The sequence below is a fragment of the Oryctolagus cuniculus genome, chromosome 2 (assembly GCF_964237555.1).
Source record: "Oryctolagus cuniculus chromosome 2, mOryCun1.1, whole genome shotgun sequence".
Taxonomy (NCBI): Eukaryota; Metazoa; Chordata; class Mammalia; order Lagomorpha; family Leporidae; genus Oryctolagus; species Oryctolagus cuniculus.
The window spans coordinates 144,549,510-144,572,330 of NC_091433.1; the positions used below are offsets into that span (position 1 = coordinate 144,549,510).

Consider the following 22,821-nt stretch of genomic DNA (forward strand, 5'->3'; position numbering starts at 1 on the left):
TCAACTATGAAAATATGAGTTCACATATGTCACAAATAGTAGTACTGGAGTCATTTTTATAAGACACAAGCATCGAACTTGTACTAAAAATCTCCAGTAACAAAAAAAAAAAAAAAAAAAAACCTTTGAAGAATCTCATTTTTAAACAACATATTGCACTGCTGTACCTATACAGTCTTCCACAGGAAAACACTGAGAACTGTACACATGAACATACACAGACACTATATTATAACACATACATCTCAGTGGATATACTGCATACCACCCTGGTGGTTCATTCACACAGGACACCTCTAATGGGTGTCTACTGTATTTCATTTACAAATCAAGGCACAGAGGATACATACACAAATGAAATACCAGGGCTGTCTTTAAGGGTTTTATCTTCTGGGTGAAGATGGATCTGGGGAAGGAGGCATAGCTCAGGATGATAGACAGTAATACAGAACAATGAAGATTCTCCAGTGCTGACATTGTAATCATGGGAAAATATGTGAGGTTTTTTGATAAAGAAATAATTACAAAACTTAAGTCAGAAACATTTGATGAAATTAAAATAAGCAGAAAAAAAAAAACAGAAAAACAGTCAAGTACACATGAAATTCAAATTCAAGAGCAAAACTTACCACTTTTATTACATGTCTTGCATCTCTGTCTGGCTTATTTGCAGGGAAAGCTGCAAAAAATAAACAACACACAATTGGAAAATAGTAGTACTCTCAATTACTGAATACCTACAATGTAACAGATACTGTGCTAAGCATTTTTAGATATGAGTTTATATAACCTCTCAACAACCTCTTACAGTGGTATCTCCTCCATTTTACACAAAATGCAAGTAAACTTTGAGAAGCTGAAAACCTTTTCACTAAGAAGCAACAGTTTATGGCCTGAAACTCAAATCTCTGATACCACAATCACATTCTTTACCATACACTTTCCCAAATTATAACAATATTAATCACAAAAGTCTGAAGTGAAGAAAATATTTTTTAGATATACATAATTAAATCCAATGCATGTTACAGAATAAAATGCATTGATTCAATTTTGTTAACCCTCAATAATTCAAAAATGAAAACTGATTCATTTAAAGTAGAAAATTTGAAACAATTTCTACTTGACAAAAATCTAGAATAAACCAAGATTAAATGAGAACATCTTTAAAAATCATTTTCTGGGCCGGCGCCGCGGCTCACTAGGCTAATCCTCCGCCTTGCGGCGCCGGCACACTGGGTTCTAATCCCGGTTGGGGCACCGGATTCTGTCCCGGTTGCCCCTCTTCCAGGCCAGCTCTCTGCTGTGGCCAGGGAGTGCAGTGGAGGATGGCCCAAGTCCTTGGGCCCTGCACCCCATGGGAGACCAGGATAAGTACCTGGCTCCTGCCTTCGGATCAGCGCGGTGTGCCGGCCGCAGCATGCCGGCCGTGGCGGCCATTGGAGGGTGAACCAACGGCAAAGGAAGACCTTTCTCTCTGTCTCTCTCTCTCTCACTGTCCACTCTGCCTGTCAAAAAAAAAAAAAAAAATCATTTTCTGAAACTAGTTGTAAATTATTCCTACATTAAAGAATATGTATCTCAGGGGCTAGTGCTATAGGCCATATCATAAGGGTGCCGGTTCAAGTCCTGGCTGCTCCACTTCCAATCCAGCTCCCTGCTAACATGCCTGGGAAAGCAGGGGAAGATTCCCCAAGTACTTGGCCCCCTGCACTCTCATGGGAGACCTGGAAGGATCTCCTGGACCCTATCTTCAGATCAGCCCAGCTCCAGCCATTGTGGCCATTTGGGGAGTGAACCAGCAGATGGAAGGCCTCTTTCTCCTCCCTAACTCTGTCTTTCAAATGTATAAATAAATCTTTAAAAAAAATGGAGTCCAGATTTAGAACAAATCAATCCTTCCACATTATCTAAATTATTAAAATAAGTTTAAATGTATATACTACTTTATAATCTGAATCTTCTTTTTACAGAATTTCACATGAACACAACCCTCTGAGACATACACCTGCAACATTGCCACACTTGTCACTTGATAGCTACACAATAGTCTCTATAAACTTCCAAGTCACATTATATTTCAAGGTCAATTGACTACAAAGCCCTTAGAGATGGATGTTTTATTTGACCAAATATTTGTTCTAGTTACCATGAAGGTCTCTTTATGGTAGACTCATCAATCAGCTAGTTATTGAAATGAATACATTGTTTATTTTCCAAATCCCATTCTAGTTAGTGCAATTAAATGATGACAACAAAACAGACATGGTATCTGCCTCTGCAGTCTGCTGAAGACATCAAACATTCTTCAAATACTCATACAGAAAATCAAGACTGCAATTTAGGATAAGGCTGACTGAAGACTGATAAAAATAATGTACAACATAGGCATAATGTGATCAGAGTTAAAGTGCTGTTGTGTTCTTATACTGTCCAGAAAATTGTTTACTTAAGTTTATAGGATAAATGAAGAGTACACTGAAAATTGACGGTAAGTTAAAATAAAAATAACTTTTACAACTTTGAAACCAGTAGACAAAAAAATAAAGAAAACCTAAATAATTGAATAGAAAGCAGGAATAGTTAGAGTGAACAGAAAATACCAAATATGACAATAAAATATCTTTGAAAATCAAATTTTAGCTACACATTTTCTTTCATTTTTTAATATCTCTGAAATCTGAACATATTCTAAAGCTGATGACACCTGCTGGCTGCTGTTAACCACACAGCAGTTAGGATGTGGTTGTCACTATCTGTGCATGGTCAAACTCAATCTGAGATATTTATCTTCAAGCTCAACTCAGACATGGACATTGCCAGTGCTATTACACATTAACTGTCATCTACAATGATTTGGCATTGGTAAGAAAAAATATTGGGAAAAATGGCAGATTAGGGAGCAGCACACTATACAGGGCTAGGAGGAACAATGAAGAGAAACGTAGGAGGTATACACTAGAGGAGATTAGAAGGAAAAACCACTGAGAAGGCCCCATGGGAGGAGGGGAGCCAGCTTGAACCAGCGTGGTAAGTGTCTGCACGCACCCAAAGAGCTGGGAAAACCGAAGCTGGGACAGGCAGAGCTGGTGGCATTTCTAGGACAGGGTGGGGGGTGGGGGTGGAGAGGTCAGGACTGAGGGCAGCAATCCCTGAGTATAGCAGAGTCCAGGTGACGACCCGGAACCAGTGGTTGCTGGCAGTCACCTGAGGTCCAAGTGGAAGTGGAGAGAGACGACTGATTTAAACCAATCTCTTCAAAACAAAACCGGCAATCCAGCTGAGAGACTGGGAACAATTTTAAATCAGGACTACAACCAGGGGAGTCCGCAGGTGCACACATATCAGCTCACCCAGACGGGGTGCCTGAAGGCAGCACCGGGGAGCAGGCATTAAGCCAGTGACTGTTGTGTGTTTTCCAGAACTAGGAACGAAGGTAATGTACCACAGCCCGCACTGTCTCAGAGATTGACTGGGAAGGGGCAGAGCAAATACCACAATAAACTAAGTGGCGCCCACGCCAGCAGCGTCTGGGGGAACCTGAGGTGCTGAGACCTTGGGCCCAAGGTGGCTACGTGAAAAGCTAAAGGGCACAGCTGGGAACTCGCCCTGCCCTGGAGCATTGACCAGAGACCCCAGGCTACACCCACTAAACATCTCCTGGTGTTCACTGAAAGGGCAGATATTAGTTCCAGGAAGCCGCAGAAGCGTAGCCCCAAAAATAGATGTCTACAGAAGAAAAAAAATTAAAAACTCGCCCCCAAAATGACAAAAAATAAGAACCAGAATGCAAATAACAAGAATAAGAAAGTCACTACAAACCACTCAGAGGAACAGAACAACATTTCAATATTAGAATGCGAAGACGAAGAGATCAAGGAAATGCCAGAAATGGAATTTAGAAGATTAATCACAGGATTATTCAAAAAAATCAAAAGCAAATCCAAACTAAAGAAAACTATATAAGACATGAATGAAAATTTTCCCCAAGAAATTGAGAATATAAAGAGAAAACAAAATGAAATTTTAGAAATGAAGAATTAAATGCATCAAATTTAAAAAACACAGTAGAAAGTCTTTAAAAAAAAAGATTTATTTATTTGAAGGTCAGAGTTACACAGGAGAAGGGGAGAGAAAGAGAGAGAGAGAGAGGTCTTCTATCCAATGGTTCACTCCCCATTTGGCTGCAACAGCCAGAAACATGCCGATCCAAAGCCAGGAACCAGGAACTTCCTCCAAGTCTCCCACACAGGTGTAGAGGCCCAACCACTTAGACCATCTTCCCCTGCTTTCCCAGGCCATATCAGAGAGCTGGATCACAAGTGAAGCAGCCAGGTCTCAAACTGGTGCCCATATGGAATACTGGCACTGCAGGCAGTGGCTTTATCTGCTACACCACAGTGCTGGCCCCATTGGAAAGTCTTCACAGCAGACTTGATGAGGCAGAAGAAAGAATATCTAAACTAGAAGACAACAAGAAGACAAATCTTTTGAAATCTTACAGTAAGACCAAAAAAAAAAAAAAAAAAAAAGAACAAGAAGAAAACATAAAACTTAAAAACAGTGTTAGAGACTTATGGGATACTATCAAATGACCAAACTTACGAGTCTTGGGAGTGCCTGAAGGAGTGGAAAGAGAGAAGGGAATAGATGGCGGCTGGGGCTGTGGTGCAGTGGGTTAATGCCCTGACCTGAAGCGCTGGCATCCCATATGGGCGCCAGTTTGAGACCCGGCTGCTCCACTTCTGATCCAGCTCTCTGCTATGGCCTGGGAAAGCAGTAGAAGATGGCCCAAGTCCTTGGGCCCCTGCACTGGCATGGGTGACCCGGAGGAAGCTCCTGGCTCCTGGCTTCAGATCAGCACAGCTCCGGCTGTTGCGGTCGATTGTGGAGTGAACCAGTGGACAGAAGACCTCTCTCTCTCTCTCTGCCTCTCCTCTCTCTGTGTAACTCTGACTTTCAAATAAATAAATAAGTTATTTTAAGAGGGAATAGGAAACCTTTTAAGTGAAACAATTGCAGAAAACTTCCCAATTTGGAGAAAGAAAGAAATGTTCAAATAGAAGAACATAGAACTCTTACCAGACATGACTAGAAGAGCTCTTACCACAACATATAAACTCTCCACAGTAAAACATAAGAAAAGATTCTAAATTGGGCACTAGAGAAACACCAGATCACTTTCAGAGGATTGCCAATTAGACTCACAGCTGACTTCAACAGAAACCCTACAGGCTAGAAGGGAATGGTGAGATATCGTCCAAGCCTCAAAAGAAAAAAACTGTTAACCATGAATACTGTACACCATAAAGCCTGCATTTATGAGTGAAGGTGAAATAAAGACATTTCATAAAAACAGAAATTGAAAGAATTTAAACAGTAATCTAGCCATACAGAAGATGCTTAAGGATGTGTTACACAACAGAAAGATAGACGCCATTATGAAAGAATGAGAAGGCAGAAAAACCACCAATAAAAACAAAAGAAATCCAAAATAAACCACAGGAATAATTATAGAAAAATGGTAGGGCCAACTCATTACTTATCAATAGTCATCCTGAATTTAAATAGCCTCAATTCTCCAGTTAAAAGATCTAGATTGGCTTAATTGATTGAAAAACAAGACCCATCTATTTGCTGCTTACAAGAAACACATCTCACTAGCAAAGATGCATGCAGACTGAAAAGCAAAAGGTTGGAAAAAAGATAGTCCATGTTAACAGAAACCAAAAAAGAGCTGGTGTTGCCATCCTAATGTCAGACAAAATGGACTTTTTAACATAACTGTTAAGAGACAAAGGACACTATGTACGATGAAGGGATCAATGCAGCAGGAAGATGTGATTTACAATAAACGTATATGCACCCAATTACAGGGTGTCTGGTTAATTAATACAATTGTTAATAAACCTAAAGGGAGACACAGACGCCAATACAATAGTAACAGGGGACTTCAATATCCTACTCTCAGCAATGGACAGATCAACCAGACAGAAAAACACCAAAGAAACAGCAGAGTTAATCGACACTATAGGCCAAATGGACCTAATGAGTATCTACAGAACCTTTCATCCCACAGTGGCAGAGACACATTCTTCCCATCAGTGCATGGAACTTTTTCTAGAATAGATCATATGCTAGTCCACAAAGCAATTCTCATCAAATTCAAAAAATCAGAAATCATTCCATGCACCTTCTCTGACCACAATGGTATAAAGCTAGAAATCAACAACTCCAGGATATATGTAAACACATGGAGACTGAACAGCATGCTCTTGAATGAACAATGGGTCAAAGGAGAAAACAAAAAAGAAATCAAAAAAATTTCTGGAAGCAAATGAAGATGACAATATGTCACAGCAAAATCTATAGGATATAGCAAAAGCAGTGTTAAGAGGGAAGTTCACAGCATAGTGCCTACATGAACAAACTGGAAAGGCACCAAACAAATGAGCTATCAATGCATCTCAAGGACCTAGAATATCAACAACAAACCAAACCCAAAACCAGGAGGAAGAAATAAATAATATTAAAAATTAACAAAATTGAAAACAAACAATACAAAAAAAATCAGTGAAATCAAAAGCTGATTTTTTGAAAAAATAAACAAAACTGATACACCATTGTCACACCTAACCAAAAAGAGGGAGAACCCAAATCAATAAAAGCTGAGATGCAAAAGGAAATGTAAAAACAGACCACACAGAAATTAAAAAATCATCAGAAATCATTACAAAGAATTGTATGCCAACAAACAGGAAACCTAGAAGAAATGGACAGATTCCTGGACACATACAATCTACATAAATTGAGCCATGAAAACATAGAAAACCTAAACAGATCTATAACCAAAACAGAAATTGAATCAGTAATAAAGACCCTCTCAACAAAGAAAAGCCCAGACCAGCCAGCTTGACTGCTGAATTCTACCAGACATTTAAAGAACTCATTCCAATTCTTCTCAAGCTATTCAAAACAATTGAATAGGAAGGCATTCTATCAAATTCTATGAAACCAGCATCACCTTAATTCCTAAACCTGAAAAATATGCAACAGAGAAAGAGAATTACAGCCAATTTCCCTGATGAACATAGTCACAAAAATCCACAACAAAATACTAGCCTATAATTAGAGTCCAACAACACATCAGAAAGATTTCACCTGGACCAAGTGGGATTATTCCTGGTATGAAAGGATGGTTCAATATCTGCAAATCAATCAATGTGATACATCATATTAACACACTGAAGAACAAAAACCATATGATTATCTCAATAGATGCAGAGAAAACATAGGATAAAATACAACACCCTTTCATGATGATAGCTCTAAGCAAATTGGGTTTGAAGGAATATTCCTCAAAATAGTCAAGGCAATTTATGATAAACCAACAGCCAGCATCCTATTGAATGGGGAAAAGCTAGAAGCATTCCCACTGAGATCCAGGACTAGACAAGGATGCCCACTCTCACCATCGCTATTCAATACAGACCTGGGAGTATTAGCCAGAGCCATTAGGCAAGAAAAAGAAATCAAAGAGATACAAATTGAGAAAGAAGAAGTCAAACTATCCCTATTTGCAGATAACATGATCCTATATATAGAGGATTCAAAAGACTCCACTAAGAGACTACTGGAACTCATAGAAGAGTTTGGTAACGTAGCAGGATATAAAATCAACACACAAAACTCAACAGCCTTTGCATATACAGACAATGCCATGGCTGAGAAGGAACTTCTAAGATCAATCCCATTCACAATATCTACAAAAAAAAAAAATACTTTGGAATAAATTTAACCAAGGATGTCAAAAATCTTTATGAGAATTATAAACCATTAAAGAAAGAAATAGAAGATACAAAAAAATGAAAAAATCTTGCACGTTCGTGGATTAGAAAAAATCAAGATCATGGAAATGTCCACACTACTGAAAGCAATCTACAGATTTGATGTGATACCAATCAAAACACCAAGGACATTCTTCTCAGATATAGAAAAAATGATGCTGAAATACATAGGAAACACAGGAGACCCCGAGCAGTTAAAGCAATCCTATACAACAAAACAAAGCTCGAGGCATCACAATAACAGATTTTAAGACATCACAATACCAGATTTTAAGACATACTATAGGGCAGTTGTAATCAAAACAGCCTAGTGTTGGTACAGTAACAGACGGACAGATCAATGGAACAAAACAGAAACATCAGAAATCAACCCAAGCATTTACAACCAAATTATCTTTGAAAAAGGAGCTAAAATCAACCCCCAGAGCAAGGACAGTCTCTTCACAAAATGATGCTGGGAAAATTGGATCTCCACATGCAGAAATATGAAGCAAGATCCCTACCTTACACCTTATACAAAAATCCACTCAAAATTGATTAAAGAGCTAAATCTATGGCCCAATATCATCAAATTATTAGAGAACGTTGGAGAAACTCTGCAAGACATTGGCACAGGCAGAGTTTTTAGAAAAGACCCCAGAGGCACAGGCAGTCAAAGCCAAAATTCACAAATGAAATTACATCAAATTCAGAAGCTTCTGTACTTCAAGAGAAGCACTCAGTAAAGTGAAGAGGCAACTGACACAATTGACACAATGCGAGAAATTATTCACAAACTATACAACTGATAAAGGATTAATAATCAGAATATATAAAAAGAGTGAAACTCAACAACAAAACAAGCAACTCAATTAAGAAATGGGCAAAAGACTTAAACAGACATTTTTTTTAACTTTTATTTGATAAATATAAATTTCCAAAGTACAGTTTATGGATTACAATGGCTTTTTCCCCCACAACTTCCTTCTCACTCACAACCCTCCCATCTCCCGCTCCCTCTCCCATTCCATTCACATCAAAATTCATTTTCAATTATCTTTATATACAGAAGATCAATTTAGTATATATTAAGTAAAGATTTCATCAGTTTGCACCCACACAGAACATAAAGTGTAAAATACTGTTTCAGTACTAGTTATAGCATTAACTCACATTGGACAAACATGAAGGACAGAGATCCCACATGAGGAGTAAGTACACAGTGACTCCTGTTGTTGACTTAACAAATTGACACTCTTGTTTAAGGCGTCGGTAATCTCCCTAGGCTCTAGCCATGAGTTGCCAAGGCTATGGAAGGCTTGAGTTCGCCATCTTCGATCTTACTTAGACAATGTCATAGTCAAAGTGGAAGCTTCCTCCCTTCAGAGAAATGTACCTCCTCCTTTGATGACTTGTTCTTTCTACTGGGATCTCACTCGCAGAGATCTTTCATTTAGGTGTTTTTTTTTTGTTTTTTTTTGTTTTTTTTTGTTTTTTTTTTTTTTTTTTTTTGCCAGAGTGTCTTGGCTTTCCATGCCTGCCTAAATTAAACAGACATTTTCAAAGAGGAAATCCAAATAGCCCACAGATACAGGAAAAAATGCTCAGGATCACTAGCCATCAGAGAAATGCAAATCAAAGCCACAATGAGTTCACCTAACCCCAGTCTGAATGGCTCTCGTACAAAAATCAACAACAGATTTTGGCAGGATATGGGGAAAAATGTACCCTAATCCACTGCTGGTGGGAATGTAAACTGGTAAAGCCACTATGGAAGACAGTATGGAGATACCTTAGAAATCTGAATACAGAATGTACCATATGACCTGACCATCTCACTCCTGGGAATTTACCCAAGGGAAATGAAATCAGCATATGAAAGAGTTATCTGTACCCCAATGTTTATTGCAGCTCAATTCACAACAGCTAACACATGGAATCAACCCAAATGCCCGTCAACTGAGGACTGGATCAAGAAATTATGGGATATGTACACCATGGAATACTACAAAGTGGTAAAAAAAAAAAAAAATATGGTCATTTGCAACAAAATGGATGGAACTGGAAAACATCATACTCAGTGAAATAAGCCATTTCCAACGGGACAAAAACAATATGTTCTCCCTGACCTGTGATAACTAATAGACCAGGTAAAAAGGCAATCTGTAGAAGTGAAACTGACACTTTGAGAAGCAGTGACTCGGAACAGTCCTGTCTTGACTGTTGAGGAAGAGTTTTTTGTTTTTTTCTATACTATTTGTTATACTCTTTAGTTAACATAATTAATCACATGTGTATAAAGTTAATTAAAAATAGAACTTAGTAAAAAATAAGAGTGGGAATGAGAGAGAGAGGAGGAAGGGGAGTGGGAGCATATGTGGGATGGTGGGCATGGTGGAAACAATCACCATGTTCCTAAAGTAGAAATTACAAAATGTATGAAGCTGTACAGTTCTGCATATATTCCTATGGACGTACTTCTAAGGGTACAGTTTAATAACTGGCCATGGGACCCCAAATCCTCATAAGCAGGGTGGGGGAAAAAAAGGCATTTTTTAAGTGTTGAAGTGATTATAGGAATAGGATTAAGTACTAAAATGACCATATAGAAAGGATTAAGTGTTAAAGTGATCATATAGATAGGTTTAAGTGTTTGGTAATAATAATAGATTTAAAAAGGTATGAACACTCCAACATGGGAAGCAGTCCACAAAGCAGACTCATAGAAAGACAATACAGAGACACACCTAAAACTCAGTGAATGCAGAAACATACAGTAAAAAGATAGAAAATTAATAAAATCAAAGTGGCTGAAAACTCGTGCATTATTGAAATTAAATAAATCTTAGAAATAATTTTTAGATAAGTTAGTCCAACTTAATCATAAAGGATTGATACAATAGAAAGAGAATTATGAACTTGAAAGCATGTAACAATGTAGCTTCAAACAACATAAATTAAAAAATGAAGCAAGTTACATGGAAAAAATGACGTAGAGAAAATAGTGGAAGCTTTTAATGCAACATTAGAATGCATAGGTGGGGCCTAGCACTGTGGTGTAGCGGGTAAAGCCGCTGCCTGCCTACAGTGCCAGCATTCCATTTGGGTGCCAGTTCAAGTCCAAGCTGTTCCACTTCTGATCTAGCTCTCTGCTTTGGCCTGTGAAAGCAATGGAGGATGACCCAAGTTTTTGGGCCACCCACATGGAAGATTCAGAAGAAACTCCTGGCTCCTGATCAGCTCACCTCCAGCCACTGCAGCCATTTGGGAAGTAAACCAGTGGATGGAAGACCTTTCTCCCTCTCTCTCTGCAACTCTGCCTTTCAAATAAATCTTATAGGAAAAAGAGACAAAAATCAGATTGAAACAATGCAATTAACCATTTTTCTCTCTAGGCCAAACTAAATATCTTAACAAATACAATATATACATTCTTTTTTTTTTTAAGATTTATTTATTTGAAAGTCAGAGTTACAGAGAGAGGTCTTCCATCCAGTGGTTCACTCCCCAATTGGATGCAACGGCTGGAGCTTCGCTGATCCAAAGCTAGGATCCAGGAGCTTCTTCCGGGTCTCCCATGTGGGTGCAGGGGCCCAGAACTTGGGCCATCTTCCACTGATTTCCCATGCCATAGCAGAGAGCTGGACTGGAAGTAGAGCAGCCAGGTCTTGAACTGGTGCCCATATGGGATGCTGGCACTTCAGGCCAGGGCGTTAACCCACTGTGCTACAGCGCCAACCCCCATACATTCTTTTCAAATCAACATATTTTTTAAAACTATCCATATTTTTACCCAGGAAGCAAGTATCAAAAAATATCAATGAATGACTACTACTAATAAGGGCATGTTTTCTAATCACAATAATGATCTCTAGGCAAAAAATTACAACAGAAATTAGAAAACATACAAGAATCATAACACACATTTAGCCCTGTGGTTAAGATGTCAGCATGTTATAGAACTAGGGTTGGATTCCAGGCTCAAGTTATTGTTTCTGCCATCTATGTGGGAAACCTGGATTGCATTTCCACTCCAGGGTTTAGCCCCAGCCTATTCTTGACACTCTGGGAATGTGGGGAGTGAACTAGCAGATCTGACTGTTCTCCTGCTCTCCCTCTCTTTCCCTCTCTCCACCCTCATGATCCCACCCCACTGCGTGTGTTTCTCTCAAATAAATAAGTAGAAATTTAAAAACATAGAATATAACAGTGAAAATGTATCAAGACTAATTACGATGAAGTTGAAATGCGCATCATTCAGATGTCTCCCAAGCCCTTAGAAAGGGTCTAGAAAGGAATTTATTAAATATTTGATGTATAAATTGATGCACAAAAGTGATACTCAGAAACATAGAATGGTTTTAAGAAAACTGAAAAATGAGAATGTTCAACTTAATAACTTACAAAACCAAAGACATTAACAGAAGTTAATGTATTCAAAAACAAAAAGCTGAAAAGGCCTAAAGGAATAATCTCCCAATAGAAATGAATATTCCTAGCACCCATACTGTGGTTTCTAAATACCACTGCCAATAAAAGGAACCAGAACTGCTTTGGGAAATGACTGATTCCAGGGCTGAGACAGAGAAAATGCTGAGACTAGCAGCTTAAATAATAAAATTATTAAAGACAGTAAAGAATTATAACCCAAGGGAAAGTAAATATCCATTGTACACACTGACATAAATAACTGAATAAATGAGAGAGATGAGACAGCTTATCTTCTAGTTGAAATTCAATTAGCAAGGAAGGCAGGCATTGTAGCTCAGCAGGTTAAGCCACTGCCTGTAACACCAGCATCCCATAATAGTGCCTGTTCAAGCCCCAGCTTGCCTCACTTCAGATCTAGCTCCCTGCTGACCTGCTTTGCAAAGCAGCAGAAGATGGCCCAAGTGCTTGGGCTCCTGTCACCCATGTGGGAGACTCAGAAGAAGCTCCTGGCTCCTGGCTTCAGCCTGGTCCAGCCCTGGCCATTGTGGCCATTTGGGGAGTGAACCAGCTGATGGAAGCTCGCTCGCTCGCTCGCTCACTCACTCTCTCTCTGCCTCTCTGTAACTCTGCCTTTCAAATAAATAAATAAATCTTTTTTTAAATGTGTTTTTAAAAATTCTCAAAATGGGTGGGGAAATGGGGGAGACCATTAAAGGTAAGGCTTCTTTGTACCCCAGTCTCATTCCCTCTAAGAGACAGAAGAATAATTCACCTCCCCAGAAGTAGAGGGCAAGAATTCTTCGAATAGGACTTTTTAGTTAATCTAGGATTGGGGGGAAAATATCCTGAGAATAAAAAGGACTAGAATCAATTAAGACCCAGTGACTGGTGTGGGCATATAAGTACTTAATTAACTGAAAAGGTGTTTTAGGCCCTAACCAATATGATGGATTCTTAAGAAGTTTATGGCAAAATGCACACACACAAAAAAACTATGCTTGGATTTCAATATTTTGGAGCCAAAATAAACTTATCTTTTAATTCCATTTTCAACAAACTTTTTGAAATACACTTGTATTTATGCTCTGGATTCAAACTCTACTTACACTAAGATAGCCGAAGCAATTATTTCAATAAATATCCTGGTGATGGAGATTGTCATGAAGTGGATTATTAATTTTTTAAAGATTTATTTATTTATTTGAAAGTCAGAATTACAGAGAGGATAGGCAGGGGGAGAAAGGGGTCTTCCATCCAATGGTTCACTCCCCAATTGGACACAATGGCCGGAGATATGCCGATCTGAAGCCAGGAGCTTTTTCCAGGTCCTCCACACGGGTGCAGGGGCCAAAGGACCTGGGCCATCTTCTACTGCTTTCCCAGGCCATAGCAGAGAACTGGATCGGAAGTGGAGCAGCCAGGTCTCAAATCGGGGCCCTTATGGGATGCCGGCACTTCAGGCCAGGGCGTTAACCTGCTGCGCCACAGTGATGGCCCCATGAAGTGGATTATTAAACCACTGCTTGGGAAACCTGCATTCCATTAACAAGGCCTGGAATCAAGCCCTACCTTTGTTTCTAATACTAGTTATTGCTAATAGGCACCTTGGGAGGCAAAAAATGATGGCTAAAATACTTGGGTCCCTTCTCCCCACACAGGAGACTTGGATGGAGTACCCAGCTCCTGGCTTCAGCCTAGTCCAGCCATGGCTGTTGTGGGCATTCAGGGAGTGAATGAGCTAATGGAAGATCTGTCTCTCTCCCTGTCTCCCTCCTCCTCAGTCTATCCATCTGTCTGTCTGTCTCTTTCTCTTCCTGTTGTTCTACCTTCTGAATTAACATAAATAAAATCTTAGAGCAGAAAAAAAAGTAAAGAGATACAACTATACATATTGTGTGTTCTGGATTTTGGGCCAAAATTAATGTTGTCCCAACATTAGTGGGACAATTGGCAAAACTTTAATTAGGTCTGTAAATGAGTTATTAGCATTGTATCAGTTTCTTGGTGTTGACAATTATGTGATATACTACGGCTTTGTAAGCTCCTAGCATTTGAGGAAGTAGAGTGAATATTATCCGGGAATTCTCTTCTTGTCTGTTGTTTATAAATTTGAAATTTAAAAGTTACAAAATAAAAAGTAAAGAAAGTAGGGGCCAGCACTGTAGAAGAGGCGATAAAGGCACTGCCTATAACCCCAGCATCCCATATAGGCATCAGTTGCTCCATTTCCATTCTCTGCTAGTGGCCTGGGAAAGAGGTGGAAGAAAGCCCAAGTGTTTGGGCCCCTGAACTCACGTGGGAGACTGGATGAAGCTCTTGGCTCCTGGTTTCAGCCTAAGACAGCACTGGCTGTTGTGGCCATCTTGGGACTGAACCAGTGGATGCAAGATTTCTTTCTGTTTCTCCTTCTCTTTGTGACTCTGACTTTCAAACAAATAAATAAATCTTGAAAAAAAAGTTTAAAAAAATAAAATAAGTAAATAATCATTTTTGGCAAAATTTTTCAAGAACAGGAAATGGAGTAAAGCCCCATCAATCCAGGAAAGATTTTGAAAAAGATATGCTAACACTATACACATTACCATCAATAAACTTAAAAGTGAAGAAGAATCACAATTTCCTAGAATATATAATGTACTAAATATTTTTAAAAATTATGAATAGAAATATTAAAAGTCAAATCAGTATTAAGAAATACATATAAGATAGAATAGGAATACTCAACTTTATCTTTCTCAAGGAAAGTAGCTATGGAACGCCTGCATTCCATATGAGAGTGCCTGGCTTCTAGCCCCATCCCTGCTCCCAGTTATAGCTTCCTGCTAATGGGCACTCTGGAAGGGAACAGGTGATAGATAGCTCAAGGTCTTTGGTCCCTATCATCCTCAGGGTAGACCTGGATTGAATGGCTTCAGCCTGATCCAGTCCTGACTATTGCGGGTATTTGGGGAGTATACCATAGAATGGGAGAATGGGAGTGTTCTCTGTTCCATTCTCTTCCCTCTCTCTCCTCTCTCCCCTATCTCTCCTCTGTCTCTCCTCTCCTCCCCCTTCTCTTTCTCTCAAGTAAATAAAAAGTTTTCAAAAGTTTTAAAATCTGAGCAAAAAGAATAGGGCAGCTATTTGAAGGACCTTAAAAGGTAAATGGAGGTTTCCACTCTAACACAAGTTAAGAGCCTGGTGGTCCGTCCTTCTGTCCTCACAAGAAATAAAAACTGAGCAAACTTAAAGTCAACTGCACTTCTTGGACCCATCAGAGAACTGAGGTTACAGGACAACTCAATGCTCAGCAGCGGGAAACACAAGTGAACAGAATCAGTTCACAGTGGCAGACGTTTCCTTCCCAGAGCCCCACCAGGTTCTAACAGTGAAGATCAGGGGAAAACCCCTTCCTCCTTCCAGCACAGGAAAGAGAATCCACATTGCCAGAACTCAAACAACATGATAGGGATAGAAGGGAAAAAACCAACTCCAGCCACCTCTAGTCTTCCTATCTCAGCTAAGTAGGATAGAGAGGAAACTGAGAAACACCAATGCAGGTCACATCTCTAGGGCACAGACCCACCAAAAGGCAAATCTAATCAGAGCATTATAAAATGCTTCCCATCCTCCTGTATTTTACCACCACACCAACAGCTGACCACCTTCAAAGAAACGTTCAAAGTTCTTCCTGAGAGAAGAAAAATAATACAGGCAATGCATTCTAAGGTCAACATAAATAAATGACTGTGTTAGAGATGAAAAATATCAGCACCGTGGTGGGTGACTATAGCTTATGGACAAGTGAAATGAGCTATATCGAGGGACAGGACAGAAAAACGGTTAGCAGCCACCTGCCATTGCTGTGAAGTAAAATAATGTGGTTTGAAAGTAGACTTTGCTAGTTGTATAAATGAATGCTACAAATGTAGAAGACTGAAAGAAGCCTAATTCATATACCAAGAGAGGAGAGAAAATGCTCAATCAAGTTCAGAGAAGGCAAAGGAGGAAAAGTTAAAAAGAACAGGCATAATAAAATAGAAAAGTTACAAATATAATAGACACTAATACAAAAATGTTCAAAGTCACTTTAAATGTGGGTTATGATTATTTAAATGAAATAATGAAAAAGAAATAATGAATAATAAATAATAAATAAATGAAAAACTACACTCAACTGTTTTCTATAAAAAAATCCACTTTTTGACACAGGATGAAAGCAAAGGAATAGAGAAAGCCATACCAGACTAACAAAAGTCAAAAGAAAGCTGTAATAGCAATATTAATTGCAAACAAAGTAGACTTTTTAAGCAGGAAAATAATCAGGGACAAACTTATACATACAGACTACCAACATAATATTAGCATTAAGCAAAAACTAAGAATTTCAAGGTGAAATATGAGAAGATAAATCCACTCACTGTTAATAGTTGGAGACTTAAACACATTACTATCAGTAAATTACAGATCCAACAGACATAAGATCACTAGTACAGCTGAACTGGTAGCACCAGCATTCAATGAATTTAACTGACATTTAGAGAATACTTCATTGTATAACCACAGAATACCTATTATTGAGTTCACATAGTATTTTCACCAAGACAGACAACATTCTGGGCCAAAATTTATACCTCAATATATATGAATTAACAGAAATCATACGAAGTATATTCTCACACTATAATAAAATTAAACTAAAAATAAATAACTGAAGTTCCAGTAGAAAAAAATCCCAAAATATTCGGACATTAAGAAATACATTTCTAAATAACATGTGAATCAAAGAAAAAATTAAGAAAAACTTGAAAATAATTTAAATGAATATGTAATTTCTTAAATTTGTAGGATGAAGCAAAAGAAATGCTTATAGGCAAAATTTAAGTATATACAAATGGTAACAACACACTGAATACATATACCAGAATGGAGAAAAGATCCAAAGTCAATAATCTAAGTGTCTACCTTAGGAAATTAAAGAAGAGCACTATAAGTCTACAACAAGCAGAAGAGCTCTATACACACTGGTAAAGAGGAAAACTTCCTCCACTTGATAAAGAACATCTACAAAACAAAACAAAAATAATCAGCTAAAATCTGACTTATTGGAAATTCAATGCTTGTAATTAAGAAAAAAGCAAGGATGTCCTCTCTCATCACTCCTATTTAATATAGTGAAGTCTTAGAGAATACAATGTCAAGAAAAGAAGAAATACAGCCTGCAAAGGAAGAAATGAAACTCTTTGATGGTGTCTACAATGAAAACCCAAAGAACTGTTGAAGAACCTCCCAGATCTAATAAATCATGATTTCTTGAATTAGAAATTAAAAACACAGCATTAAGCCCCCAAACAGAAATATCTATAAATATAACAAAACATGTACTTATACAGACTATAGGTAGGAGAAATACCTTACAAAAGTCTATCAAAGGAAATCAAAGACCTTTATATGTAGAGAGGTATTCCATGTTCATGGATACAGAGTCATATCTTCTTTCTTTGAGAAGTAGAGCACAAAGGGAGGAAGGGAGAGTGGTTGAGAGAGGGGGAGGGGTAAGTTGGGAAGAGGGAGAGACAGAGAGACAGAACATAAGAGACCAGACAGAGAGAAAAAGCCCCTATTCACTGATTGACTCTTCAATTGCCCGTAACAGCTGGGGCCAGACAAAAGAAAGCTGGGAACTTGGAACACAATCTTGCACATTGAATGACAGGACCCAAATCATTCAAGCCATCACCACTGCCTCCCAGGGTCTGTACTAGCAGGCAGATGGGGTCAGGAGCCAGAGGCAAGTAATGAACCAAGGCACTCCAATATAGGACATGGTGTCAAACTCCTAGGCCAAACAAACACCCACTCATATTCTTAAGATAACAATTCTTCCCACTGGATATATAAATTCAAATGAGGAATCCTAATCAGAATATCAATAAGCTATGGTTTGAATATAAAACTTACTCTAGTTTACACAGGAAAGCAAACACAATGCTAAGGAAGAGGAACAAGGTCAGAGAATTTACCCTACTCAACCTCAAAACTTTCTATTAAGCTACAACAACTAAAACAATGCAGTATTACCAATACAACAAACAGAAGAGTGTAATAGAGTTCAGAAATAGACCCAAACAGTCAACTCATTCTTACGAAGGGACAAAACTCATCCAATAGAGTAAAAATAATTTTTACAGCAAATGGTACTAGAATTGGATATCCATATGCAAAATAAAAAGAATCTAGACAGTGACCTTACATGAAAATCAAAACAAATGAAACACAAAGATAAATGTAAAATGAAAAGCTATTGAAACTTTTTTTTTTTTTTTTTTTTTTTTTACAGGCAGAGTGGACAGTGAGAGAGAGACAGAGACAAAGGTCTTCCTTTGCCGTTGGTTCACCCTCCAATGACCACCGCGGCCGGCGCATTGTGGCCGGCGCACCGTGCCTATCCAAAGGCAGGAGCCAGGTGTTTCTCCTGGTCTCCCATGCAGGTGCAGGGCCCAAGTACTTGGGCCATCCTCCACTGTACTCCCGGGCCACAGCAGAGAGCTGGCCTGGAAGAGGGGCAACCGGGACAGAATCCGGTGCCCCGACCAGGACTAGAATCTGGTGTGCCGGCGCCGCTAGGCGGAGGATTAGCCTATTGAGCAGTGGCGCCGGCAAAACTTCCACATTACAGGTGAAAATCTAGACAACCTAGGGTAACAATTTTGTAGATACAATACTAAAAGACTAACATATAAATGAAAAAATTAGTTGGACTTCATAAAAATTAACTTTCTGCTCTGAGAAAAACACTGGTAAGAGAATAAAAAGAAAAATCACAATCTGAGAAAATATTTCGAAACACACATATCTGGTAAAAGACATACCAAAAATAGATTGCTTTCCATTGCAATGATTAAAAAATGAACTAAAAAAATGTACAAAACGATTTAACAAATGTTTCCACAAAGATGATAAAGGAGATCAAATGAGAATATGCAAAGGTATTCAACATCCTATGTATTTTTGGGGGGTGGTTAACGACAAGAAGAATGAGGGGCAGGAATGGTGGCACCTGGGACACCCACACCCAATATCAGAGTTCCAGTCCCAGCTGCTGTGAAGTTTGAACAATGCAGCAAAGACATATAAAGCACAAAGAAGATTCAAACATCATTTCCAGAGCTGAAAATATACAATCAAAATATTTTTTTAAATCCTGAGTGGGCTCAACAGAATTATGTTGAAGATAAACAACCACTGAATTTGTCTAAACTGAAAAACAGAGATAAAATATGGACATTAAACAGCTCTATAGGCTTTCTTTTCTCTGTCTCTCGGTATCTCTCATCACTTTGCCTTTTAATAGACAAAGTTTTTTTTTTAAAGATGAAATAATGAAATTTCCAAGTTTTATGCATACATAAACATATATACTCAAAAAGTTCAGAGAGGGGTCGGCGCTGTGGCACAGTGGGTTAAAGCCCTGGCCTGAAGCACCAGCATCCCATATGGGCACCAGTTCTAGTCCCGGCTGCTCCTCTTCTGATCCAGCTCTCTGCTATGGCCTGGGATAGCAGTAGAAGATGGCCCAAGTCCTTGGGCCCCTGCACCCACGTGGGAGAACTGGAAGAAGCTCCTGGCTCCTGGCTTCGGATCGGCGCAGCTCCGGCCATTGGGGCCATCTGAGGAGTGAACCTTGGATGGAAGACCTCTATCTCTACCTCTGTCTGTAACTCTTCCAAATAAATAAAATAAATGTTTTTAAAAAAAAAAAGTTCAGAAAATTCCCAAAAGAATATTCTCAAGGAAATCAATGCCTAGACACAATACAGTATAGTCAAACTGCTAAAAGCTAAAAACAAAACAAAAAAAAAAACCCCACTGTAACACAAGAGATTATCTACAGGAAAACAGTAACTGCAGATTTCTTATCAGAACCTAGGAAAAGGGAAGTAAAAAAAAATTGTCAGTCCAATATGCAGGAAAAAAAATCTTCAGAAAGAAGGCTAAATGCTGGAGGATGATACTGAGGAAAAAAAGGGAAAAATTATTCTTAAGAGTTTACATTTTCTGTAAAGGAAGTAAAAATACAGCAAATATCAGAGAAAATATATATTTTGTAACATCTCCTTCAGTTCTTTAAAACATATTTGACAATAGATGCAAAAATTATAACAGGGACTGGTGGAATTTTCAATGAATGTAGACGTAATTCCTAAGACAATTAACACATCAAAAGTTGTGGGATGCAGCCATATCCTCTTCAAGGAAGAGAATCAAACAGCAACTAAGTCGAATTCAACAAAATTTAAAGCCAAAAACAAACAGTGAGCCAATGAAATCAAGAGCTAAGTCTTTGAAATGATCATAAAATTGATAAAGATGAGGGCTAAGTTGTGGTACAGCAGATTAAGCAACCACCTGCAATGGCAGCATCCCATATGAAAGCCGGTTCAAACCCTGTTGCTCAGCTGCTGATCCAGATACCTGGTAATGTGCCTGGGAAAACAGATTAAGTGCTTGGACCCCTGCAACCCCTGTAGGAGACCCAGATGGAGTTACTTGCTCCTGGCTAGAGGCTGGCCCAGCTCTCACTGTTGTGGTCATTTGGGGAGTCAATTGGCAGAGGGAATTTCTCCTTTTCTGTCACTCTGCCTTGCAAATAATCAATCTTGTAAACATAAAAGATACAAGTACACAACCATAATTTTAAAAATGAAAATATTAGTGACAATGTAGAAGCAAAAATGTTGCAGAAAGGAAATATACAACTTTGGTAGAAAACGTAAAAGGAAAAACCATATTAGCTTTAAGTGGAAGGTAAATTTCAAATGACACTGAAGATGTCATGTAGATGTTAGGAGAAAAACAAAAGCAAGATCTTGGTATTTATTTCTAACAATGGATTCCAAGACTATGACACATAAAAACTGTTTTTGTATCTGCTAAATCACTACACATAGACTTTTTAAAATCAATGATTTTATGTGGGGGGGCTTACTCTGTAATAATGTCAAGTCTCTCCAAGTTAAAATTATTTCCTACGAATTGCATTTTGAACTTTGTTGTTTAGTTACTGCAGCACAATCAGTTCTTTTCCAACACTTGTAGTAATAGAATGTTTCCTGGAAGCCTAATACACAGAAGAAATCAAAACAGAAATCCTCACACTAAATACGCATTGCATGGCCAGGGCACCTATCCTTTTCACTTATATAACCTGTGTTTCACACACAACAGTGTGAAGACTGTCAACTGACTTATCATTTACTGAGTTGTATAAAGTATCTCCAGTTATATTTGAAATTACTTATTTACTGCCAGATTTTTTTTTTCTTTTTAAAGAGTAAAAATAAACCACTGCATTCTGGTCATATTAAATTCTATCACTACATTTTTACTTTGTTTATTAAGCTTTCACCATTAAATAAAGTATTCGCTAAGCACCTTTTAAAATTTTTCATTCATTTCATTTGAAAGGCAGACAGATCTTCTATCCACTGGTTCATTCCTCAAATGCCTGCTGCAACAGCTGGGGCTGGGCCAGGCAAAGCCAGGAGCCAGAAACTCCATCAGGGTCTCCCACATGGTGGCAGGAACCCAAGTGCCTGAGCTATCATCTGCTGCCTTGCATGGTGTGGAACAGCTGGGACTCAAACGGCACTCAATATGGGATTTGGGTACCCCAAGCGGTAACTTAACTGTTGCATCAAACACCTGCCCCACGCTCTCTTTAACAAAGAGACAACCGTATTATAATCCAATGCTCTTAAATTCATATTTTTTGCTCTTCTCTGCCAATTACTTACTGGTCCTAGCATATATCACATTTATTTTATAATAGGCTATATTTTACAATTCATTTATCTATTTCACAAATATTTTTAACTGATATGTTCATGTTATTATGATTAACTACATATATTTTGAGGTTGCTTGAAGGATTGATGCAAAACAACATTTTTGTTTTATGGCAACCCTATAATTCTTAACCACAGTCCATTAATCTACTTTAGAAATGTGAATTACATCTTAAAATTGTATATTTAAGCTTATATTTCTTAAAATTAGTGTTCTAATTTTTTTCATATCAAATGTTATATTTTAGAATTTCCTAAATTTTTTTTCCCTAATGATTTATTTATGTATTTGATAGGCAGTTACAGAAAATAGAGAGAGAAAGAGAATCTTCCACCTGCTTGTTCACTCCCTAAAGGGCCAGTACAGCCAGGACTGGGCTAGGCTGAAGTCAGGAGCCAAGAGCATCATCTCAGTCTCTCAACATGGTTGGCAGCTATCCAAACACTTGAGCCACCTTCCACTGCTTTTCTCAGGCTGTCAGCAGGGAGCTGGATCTAAAGTAGAACAGCAGGGACACACACGAACCAGTGCCCACATGGGATGCTGGAGTCCCAGGTAGTGGCTTTATCCACTATGCCACAATGCCAGTCCCTAAGTTCCCTAAAATCTTAAATGTTGACTTCTATTTCATAAGAGACATTGAATTTTGTCCTGTCATGAAATCTATTTTCACTCTACAAAGTAAAAACTGGAGGACTTTTTCCAATTATTGTTTTTCTTAAATTTTTGATTAACC

The 22,821-nt window shown here is 38.4% G+C and overlaps 1 protein-coding gene across 13 annotated transcripts in view; it reads right to left on the minus strand.

Annotated features, from left to right (window-relative positions):
* The window catches only part of VRK2 (VRK serine/threonine kinase 2), a 119,826-nt gene that overhangs the window by 81,784 nt on the left and 15,221 nt on the right, over positions 1 to 22,821 (minus strand). For all 13 annotated transcript variants that reach the window (XM_008254375.4, XM_070069699.1, XM_008254373.4 and 10 more), the window contains one exon: positions 630 to 679. In XM_008254375.4, the coding sequence (XP_008252597.1) occupies positions 630 to 679 (50 nt within the window). The remainder of the gene's footprint in view (positions 1 to 629; positions 680 to 22,821) is intronic.